This window comes from Bactrocera latifrons, unplaced genomic scaffold (genome assembly GCF_001853355.1).
Source record: "Bactrocera latifrons isolate USDA-ARS-PBARC rearing strain unplaced genomic scaffold, ASM185335v1 scaffold_462, whole genome shotgun sequence".
In the NCBI taxonomy this organism is placed as follows: domain Eukaryota; kingdom Metazoa; phylum Arthropoda; class Insecta; order Diptera; family Tephritidae; genus Bactrocera; species Bactrocera latifrons.
The window spans coordinates 4,071-14,289 of record NW_017537115.1 but is presented as its reverse complement, the minus strand read 5'-3'; the positions used below and the strand labels follow the sequence as shown (position 1 = coordinate 14,289).

The following is a 10,219-nucleotide window of genomic DNA, read 5'->3' as shown; positions in this document are numbered from 1 at the left end:
TATAAATTTGAATTATTTTTTATTGAAAATATTAAAAAATTTCGCTCATATTATTGCTTATGAATAGCTTCAACTCATTTCAGCATTAAATAATTAGCCTGCATACATACATACGAATATATGCTCCAAACAATACACGAACTCAATACAATAAACGCTTTTTTAAGTAACAATATTTGCGTTGAACTTTATACTGCTAAAACACACCGTTAAACTTATAAAACAAAACAAATTGAACGAATCAAAATCAAATTTTTTAATGCGATATTTAAAAATTCAAAAACGTCGGAGACAAAAATTTTTGCGTATTTATAACAAAATTATTAATTGAAAATGAAATCGTTTATTCGCTGAAGAAAATCTTATGAAAATTTCAAATAAGAGAGAGAGAGAGAGTCAGAGAAGAAACACCCCGCATCYAGCACCACTTCAACCAAGCGCCCACGTCACTGCAATTGCCAATAGTTCACTAACAATTCACCTAGCAATCCATCAAGCAGTTCACCACCAATTTGCAAACGCTTCCATGCCATACTAACAAGATTCACCAAAAAAAAAAAACACCGCTCTTCCATCCCCTCTACCATCCACTAGCTTTCGATTTTYCTGCGCGCAACTGTCACACACACACGAAAAAATCCATAGAACACGCTCACCAAATTGCGTGCAAACGTAAAAACTTGCCGCTATTCCAACAACTAACAATTAGCTTTTCAAGCGAAAATTTTTCAAATACAAAAAAATAATTACTAACAATTGCAGCTCMCTAAGTACGAGTATTACTTGCAAGTTTGCCACGCCATTCACTAGCAATTAGTAAAAGAAATACTAGAATGTAACATCTTGCTGCTTTTTCTGACCACAAGAGTATAGTTTTGWAAATTAGTAATTAAATTGCAAACTACTTCACCGCCATTGCTGCAAAGTAACTTTCTAGTTATTGCGTTAAAAGAGGCTCTCATGAATGCCAAGCGCACTTGTGTGGCAGAAATATACACTCACGAAAACCACAAGTGCGCATTGCAACTCTCATTTCGAAACCCTTCAATACATTTCAAAATATATTTCAGTTATATGCAAAATGCACTATACTCTTCCAATGCACTCGCCACAACTCACCGCCTGCCTTACTGCTCCCTCACCACACCTTAGACTCGCTCACCTTAGAATCAAACAAACGTTTAGTCTCCCTCACTCACCTGTTCAAGAAACCGTAGAAGTCTCGAAGTTCGAATTTCAATTAACTTAATTGCACAGTATAAAAAAAAATATGCGAATTCGAGTGAAATACTCGAACGAAATATTACACACATGAATTTACTGTTACTTTTCACATTTATTTTTAAATTGCTCCATGTTGCATGTCYTTTATTCTAGTTGTACGTATTCTACTTAGCTTGTATGAGTAGAGTGATTTCACGCATGTTAATACAAAATTTTGTTGTTATAGCTTAAATTTATTGATGTTGAGAGTGTACGAGTAGAGCAAAAGGCTTTAGAAACATGAAGTAAAATATTAAGGATTTTAAGGGGTTACATGAGCTTTCTCGGCTAAAAAGTAGCCTCTTTTCAACAATTTTTTTCTCATATAAAATTGAAATATTTTACTAGAATTTTTTATTGTTACAAACATACACATTTAGCAAATAAATTCTGAAATTTTTGAAAAACAATATTTTAAATTCGGTCATTGCGACGGCATTTCCGGTGACCCCTCGGAAAAAAGAAGCACCCGCGTTGGCAGAACAATTTGAAAATGTAGGACAATATTCTGGAGGTGTTGTAGAATTTGATAAGACAATAAAAAAAATCGATTTTTTCAACCCGTAAACGCTCAATAGAATTATGGAATATAATAGGTTATTTGAAATTCCCTTGAAAGCCTTCAAAAGAAGTGGCATTAAGATGCAGTTGAGTTGAGTTTCCATCGCAATTCATATAGTTCGACTGAACCGAAGTATATTGTATCGTATTAGAGAAAAAATTAAAAAAATTTTCTACAGACATAACCTCAAAATTGCTTTGAAAWCAGCAAAGCTGTAAAGTGAAGCCATGTACTTGACTTATTTACTCTTTATTCATGAAACAACTAACGGTAATAGACATAAACTCAAAACGTTTTAAAATAACTATATAATGGGCAATACTACAAATAGTAGAGTTTTGAGTTGCGGTGAGTCACATACCTGTATCGACTCTCCAAAACTTCACGATATTAAAACCGAGAAAGGATACACCGAAGGAAAGAATTATAATTTCTACACCAAAGTTCCACTCTATAGCGTTCGGAAATGTATCATGTTTCACACATGAAGTTCGGAGCTGCTTCGGCAACACTTCGTTGAAATAACATGGTCCAAAAAAGCTCTCGCTGTGTTGGAAGCTTTTATTTAGAGGACAACGGTTAATGCCAAAGCTCGCTAAGCGCACATTAAACTTTGTTTTCGAAGAGAAATTAATTGTCTTTGATTGAGTAATGAYTTTAAGGCTGTGATGTCACTAGGAGCGCAGTTAATTTAAATCTTAAAAAATATTATTTCTTCCATACAAGCGTTTAACATTTGGAATGTTGGCATTTTATAACAATATAATCCAAACTGGAAGCAATGAACCGCAATTATTTTGGAAGCCTTTAAGAAATATTCAAGAATTGCCTGATATGTTAGTAGCCACTGCGAGAGAGAGAGAGAGAGAGAGAGAAAAAGAAAGAGAGAGCGCCAGTTCAGCTGTGGCATATTCTCAATAAACAAAAAATCGATTTTTATGCGAAAATTCATAACTCATTATGATATTAATCCGCTAAAATTATATTCAAATCCTATAAAGTTTTCCACTTGCTCGAATTTATAGGTTAATTCGATTTTGAAATTCAAGCAGCATATAAAAAAGTAGTAAAAAATTCTTAATGCGTTTAATAAACTACCAAAAAAGCAGAAATATAATAAAATATTTATCACAAATAAATAAAACATAAATCCTGCGAGGCAATAAATTTTCGCCAAAGCAATTACAATAAATTGCGCAAAGACATAAATAAATAACAAAAAAAAAAAAAAACAAATGGCTTAAATGTGCTTAAAGGCAAAGGCCACATGCTGACCAATTTATATTGAAAAACTGCATACGCGTCAAACGCAAATAACACCAAAAAACCGCAGCAACATAATGCCGATGTTTCGTTAACATAAAAATAATCAAATTGCGGAGGAAAAACACACGTCGCACATGGCATTAAAGCGAACCGATTGCAACAGAATAAACAAAATTAAAATACCAAATCAAAAATGCGGCTGCGGTAAATACGCATGAGCCGCGCTAATTATGCCAATTATGACAGATTTCAACTGGGTTAATGCGCATGATTGGTCCAAAACATTATAATTCAGAGTTCTAAATGCATTTGCTTAAAAGTTTAAACTTTCAATTGAATTTATGGTTTGAAATTAGTGAGTTTGTGTGGTAATGTGGGTGGACAGGATATTAGTTAACCAAAAACCAAATACGAAATTAATTTTCTGTATACAAAATGATGGGTTGGCAACCGCAGGAACTTGATGAAACCGAAAGCTTTTAACAAAATGATACAGATAGTTTACTTGGATCTCTTTAAGTGTAGTAGAAGCCGAGCATCTGTTCCCCGCAGTGATATGAGACTTGTTGAATTCTATGAGCCTCTATAAAAGTCAAGCGTAATTCAAGCGAAAACTCGTGACGATAATTTATTCAGAGCGTTACTGTTGCTTCCAAGACGATACTGCCCTTAGAAAAAATGTTTAATGGTGGTTTCGACCATTAACGAGCGAACGATGACAAGTTAGAATATATGGTAGTACAGGAATCAATTGAACGATGTCTTCAAGCCTAATACAGAAAAACTTTCCAATAAAAAATTTAAAATTTTTACTTGGCTGTCGTGAAAAATTTTTACTTTACCTTCAAAAAACTTCACATAAAACAAACATGGCTTCATGTTCGCTGGCAGCAAGCCAGAACTTGTGAAGCAACGATTCTCCCTGCACAGCTCTTTGTAGTGGCAAGCACATAACTGTAACAATAGCGCCGCCTTACGCTCGTGTATAAACAGCCGCACCGCAAAATCGCATTTATAGCGCAAAAAACTATTTAAATTATCGTAATCGTTTGGACAGCAGCTATGGCAAGCATAATAATCATGGCGCTTGCAAATTTTACACATGTTATCTCTACTTCACACAACCCCAAACACACAGACACACACGCACACTAGCGGTGAAAAAAAAAAAATATTGCGAATGTAAGCGCATAAAAGCCGAAAATACCACAGACCGCATGCCGAGCATTGCTTGCGAGCAAGCAGGCGACCAGCGCCACAATAAACGGTCAGAGCGAGCCAAACACATCGCGTATACGACATGGTGCACCGCGGCGTGCGCGCCACACCATGCAATTGACACACTTGCTGGCGGCGCATGTGAGCGCAATTATTTGACCAAAATTAAAGGCTTTAAGCGGACTTATCCTTGTAAGTTATTTATGGTGAGCTACGGCGACAATGAGCTCACACCGCTGCCACAATAGTACTCGTGTCCGCCCAGAATGCCATGCTTAAAACAAAATGTATGAAATACTGATAACAGTTACGTCAAAGCGAAAATTAAATTCTAAGCAAGGCAGCGTAAGCATGTTTAATTCTCTCAAATTTCTAAAGTAAACTGCTGCACTGTCAAACTGCCAGCCGCTTGCGGCACCTCGCACCCGCTTACTTGAGTTGATTCTCAAAATTATTCACAAGCATGCAATCAGTTTTAATCTGGCAGCAAGTTACCGCTAGCCACATATGACACGTGAAAGTATGCAAAAGCAGACAGAACGTAATAAACGCAAAATATGCTGGAGTTACTTTGGCGATACTTTGCGCTTGCTGCAGGTCGTTCTCTCTCTCGCTGTATGCATGTGTCTCGCTACTTTCTGACACATTTATCAAGGCAAACTTTGGCCCTCACTGCTGTCAAGCTAATGTACAAATTAAGTGTCGAGAATGAGCAAAAAAAAAAAAAAAAAATATCGTCGCTTGCCAGCAGTCAGAAGCGCGGGTGTTAAGCAAAGGACTCGAAGTTTTAAGTAGCAGCTTAAACGAAAATTTTAATGGGATTGCATGAAAGCGCTTAAGTAACTGTCGGTCTGTGGGTAAAAAACTAATTTTCAAATTAAATTAAAATTGTAAAAATATCATAAAAACAATGTYTAAAGGYATAAGAATGAGTAGAGAGAAGTTTYTGTTTATAYAAAAARGCARCTTTAACTTTCAGTCAAATATACTAAGATCTTTCCAGCATAGCCGCAAATACAAGTGATATGAACGTTCTTTAAAAGTATCAATTTAGAACTCACTAATAAAAATTTTTTTTTTGGAGATCACAAATTGACTACCCGCCTACTACCTTTGCCATTTTTGAGTTTTGTTTAAACTCTAAGTTTGAATTTTCATTGTCGCTTTAACGTCGTCGTTAAATGCATACTAATCGAATTTCATCACAATAAAAGTGAGAAAATTTGACAGTAGACTTGGTAATATACTTACTACTAAGATTTCGAATAAAAAAAGCTCGCCTAATGAGTAATTAAGCCTAGGTTCACAGTTTAGGCTCATAGTTAGTTTGGTTGACTTCTAGTAACTTAAATGCACTATTATATTATTAAATATACTATTTGTTCGCGATGGACTCCTAAACTRCTGAACCGATTTTAGCAAAATTTAGCACAGTGTGTCCAGTTCGARCCAGCTTAGAAGATAGGGTAGTAAAAACAATYCATTAATAAAAACTACAGTGAAAGCTCTATTAAATGAATGCTCTATTAAGCGAACATCTCCATTAAYCACCCACAATTTGTTGAGTTTTATTAAGTACAATCTATTAAGCSGACAACTCTATTAGCTGGACAGAAATGCTGGTARTCAGATATTGAGAAAGCAGCCATAMATTTTTTATTTTTTCCAATGAAATTTATTTGCATGAACATATTCAAAATTAAACATCAAGTGCAATCTCTTGAATGCTTATACCGACAAAAGTGTTTTCTCTTTTATTCTTAAGTAAAATTCTCACTGTATTGAATAGTTTGTTATATGAATAATAGTATAAAATGTATAACACAGTCACTGCTTATGCGTATTCCAGTTAAAGGAATTATTATTTCACTTTCTCCGTTGGACTTTCAATCTGCAACATTTGTCATCGACTCCACATTCGCTATGATTAAAAAAAACTTAATAAATTTTTAGCAGTTGTTACCCGGTAAATGTGATATTTGAGGCAATATTTAAAATTATATACTATGAGCGTCAATGGAGGTGGAAAATATCTATCTATATATATAAAATGGGTTTTGATAGAATTTATGTATTTTTTTTTAAATGTAATTTGTAATTGAAAACAGGAGAGAAAATAAGTGCAGCAGCAGTGCTGAATAGATTGATTATTAGCAATATCTTAGGAAATAACTTCTCAAATCAAACCTGACAAACAGACTGTAATGAAAGGGTTGAAAGTGAAACATGAAAAAAAAAATTTACATTACTGCTACTATGACATAACCTCTACTATAACTGGAGTAAAAATTCTGAGGCAATGCTTAGCTGCCACCAGAAATTAGCATAGATGTAATATACTAAGTTCTAACCTCTCTAGAAGGACGGCAGATGTGAGCCTGGACTTCCGTAGGAATAAACGACTTACGGAGCAAAATTCTTAATACATACTTTCTAAAGCTGGGCGGTAATTTACTCCAGAGTGGCCAAGATAAGTTTATTAAAAACACGTTTATACTTTAGTAGTATTGAATAGAGTAATATTATCATTTAGATAGAGTATTAGTTTTTTGCGAAACTTATTTGCGTAAGCAAATGTCCACCGCTGCATGATTCCGTCTTCTCCGTGAATAAAGATAAAAAAATTAGCAAATGGCGGTGTTTAAGGAGTTACGGAGACTTCTTCGGGTAAAAAACAGCCTTTTTTCAAAAATTTTTCTCATATAAAAAACGAAAAATATAGTTAACAATTTTTATTGTTAACAAAGAAATTCGGAAATTTTTGGAATTTTTGGAAAAAAAAATTTGACTTCTCGTTAGTTAAAACCTTAACTTAGAACTTGGAAGAAGGGAAAAAATTAGCTAAAAGATGGAGTTTTTGCAGACATTTTTACACAAAAAAAAATGATGAAAATTTCCCGAAATTTTTTTTCCAAGTATTTGTGATCGAAAAAAAATTTCTTCGTCCAAGTACTTAAGAATTTTATCTCAAAAACCATGTAAAACTTCATAAAGATCGGTTTAGTAGTCAGAAACTCACTTTCAAAACAAAAACCATTTAAATACGGTGCACTTAGCCTAGCTAACCTCAAACGCACAAGTTTTCAGGGCTGTATCTYCGATACACAAATGAATGATTGAAATATAGGACAATTGTAAAGTTTAATAAGGTAATAAAAAATGTAAGCATGTAATCCCTTGAAAAAAAAAGTTGAATTTTAGCCCAAATTTTGGTAATTTTTGGCTTGTCAAAGTTCGATTTTCGATCAGCTCAAAAAACTGATTCAATGTAGAGTTATATATAGAAAAGACAGTAAAATGCTGATCGGGCCATTATATTCGATTGTAGCTGTTGTTTTCCCACTTGCCATGCTTGATGCCAAAAAACTTAGAGCTTTTTTGTTAGCTTAATCGAATTAATAAACCACACGTTGGTCAACTTGATGGAAGCCACCACCACAAAAGCGAAGAAAAACTATTTATTTATATTAAAATGTGCGAGCGAGCGAACCAAGAAATCAACGAATCATGCCACATACATATTTACAAGCATACATATACTTACTTTTGTATTGAGCGCGTAATAAGTGACCGTTTTGACCAATTAATATGTATGCGTGCGTGCTATTGAGCGCTTGCACTGCACGCAAATACATACAAAAAGCATTCAATATATGCATTTTTGCATGTACTCAATCGAGTTTATTGCGCCTTTTCAGGCAATTATTGCAGTTTTACTATTAAATTGTATGTGCGCATGCATAAGTTAGCACTCACATATACAAATATGCATTTACACACACACAAATAAACGTGTGCGTGTGTGTGGAAAACGTTCAGAAAAACAAAATTTGCGCTGAATTATAATTTTTGGTGCGCAAGCATTGGCTCTGGCATTGCGCCGTGCATAGTTAATAATTTGCATGCTCTGGCGCCTCGAAGTAGGCAACAAAAACCTTGCATAAACTTGCGCTTGCACGAAATAACTGTTTTTATTGTATGTGCCTGCTAAAGCAAATTAAAAATTTAGCAGAAATAATGGAATTTTGAATATATATATATTTTTTTTTTTGTTACTTGCGTGTATTAAAAGTGGCATTGGGACCTGCAATTATGAGTGGATTTTGTGCGCATATTCTTGCATTACTGAAATAAGCAACAACTTATATGGCTTGCATGCGTACTTGTACAAAAATTAATTGCAAGAATGTATTTTACAAAATTTTTCTAATTGAATTTAGTTTATGCAACCAAATTGTGCTAGAATACTTTCACTTACAAATGTTTATGTTTTTGTAGATATAGTTATGTGCACTAAACTAGTAAAAATACCTCTACATATATATTTACGCATATACAATATTAATATATTTTATATAGTTATGAACTACTTTCTGCTAGCACTTAAGCAAGAATTATCTGTTTGCGCCAGTATCATGCAACAGACTCGCTTGTAGCTCACTATTTAGCTAATGAAACATATGTACATAAATATCTACTTTTGTTCGTAAACATTGATTTTGTGTCAACTCTTTAGTTTTGTAATTTCGTAATTGTTTGACATCGACATACTTCAATTGCCATTATTTTATCATTTCTTACATGTCTATGCACACATAAACACTACAAGTCGTACTAATTTCATCCAAACTATTTCACATTTCTTTTTCTTCAAATGGAACTTTCCTACAAATACTAATTTTTGTGTTTCAAAACGAAAAATCAAAAATGAAAATCGCAAAAAATCAAACGCTGCCGCTAGCAGGGTTCCGATTTGCCCATCTATATATGGTATGAAAGCTATCCGGAGCACATCGAAGAGGGCTACAAGGGCCGTGTGTCACGCGTCTCACAGGACTCACCGTTCGGTTCGGCCTCACTCAATTTGACCAACATCAAGGAGTCGGATCAAGGCTGGTATGAGTGTAAAGTGGTATTTTTAAATCGTGATCCCAAGCAGCATAAGAACGGTACATGGTTCCATTTAGACGTACATGCACCGCCACGTTTTAGTGTTACACCAGAGGATATTATATATGTTAATTTAGGTGAGTACGAAAACATATTCCAATAAGTATACAAAATTTACTAAATATTATTTACGAAACTCAAGAAAAAGTTAAATTTATTAAACGGTAAACAAACGCATTAAGAATAACTTCAAAAAGTGTTTTTTGGAATAAAAAGGAATGGATTATTCAGTATAAATCTGTATAGTATATATCTTATACAATAAAAAGAATCTACCAAAACTATCGTTATCTGTGAAAGCTTTTTAAAGGCTTTAGAAATGATAACTGCTGCAATGAACATAATGTAATAAATGTACTTTTCCGTGTGAATGTCGTAAAATTATGTATTAGTTGGAGTAGTCATCAGATATAAAGCAAAAAAGCTTGAAAAGGGTATTTGAAAATGTGAAAGCCCAAGAAAAGCTTTATTTAGCTAGAAAATACAATGAAGCAATGAAAATAATTTGCAAAAGTATTTCTTTGTATGAAAGCTTTTTAAAAGCCAACGTCGATAACTTTTCGCGTGAAAGCTCGCAAAAATCTTTAGTTGATTTTGAACTTCTGGTGCAACTAATATAACATATTCCATGTCAAACTCCTAATTCGATGTACTAAGTACGAAATATTATCAGATACAAGGAAAAGAACTTGAAAAGGATACTTTGCTATGTAAAAGCTCAAGAAAAGCTCTAATTAAATAGAAAATACAACGAAGTCATGAAAATAATTTGGCGGAAGTAATTGTTTACACGAAAGTTTTTTAAAAGCCAGAGTAGTTTACTTTTTGCGTGAAAACTCCCAAGAACTTTTAGTGATTAATGAACTCCTGATGCAACTGACATAACGGTTTCCATGTCAAAGTCCTAATGTGATGTCCTAAGTAGGAAATATTATCAGATATAAAGACAAAAACTTAAAA

At 33.8% G+C, this 10,219-nt stretch overlaps 1 protein-coding gene across 1 annotated transcript in view; it reads left to right on the top strand.

Moving 5' to 3' along the window:
• Positions 1–9,336, top strand: part of LOC108973169 (protein turtle-like) — a gene marked incomplete at its 3' end in the record, with an annotated part of 77,217 nt that extends 67,881 nt beyond the window's left edge. Inside the window, exon 5 of the mRNA XM_018940233.1 lies at positions 9,054–9,336. Coding sequence (XP_018795778.1) covers positions 9,054–9,336 — 283 coding nt within the window. The remainder of the gene's footprint in view (positions 1–9,053) is intronic.
• Between the last annotated feature and the right edge of the window lie 883 nt (positions 9,337–10,219).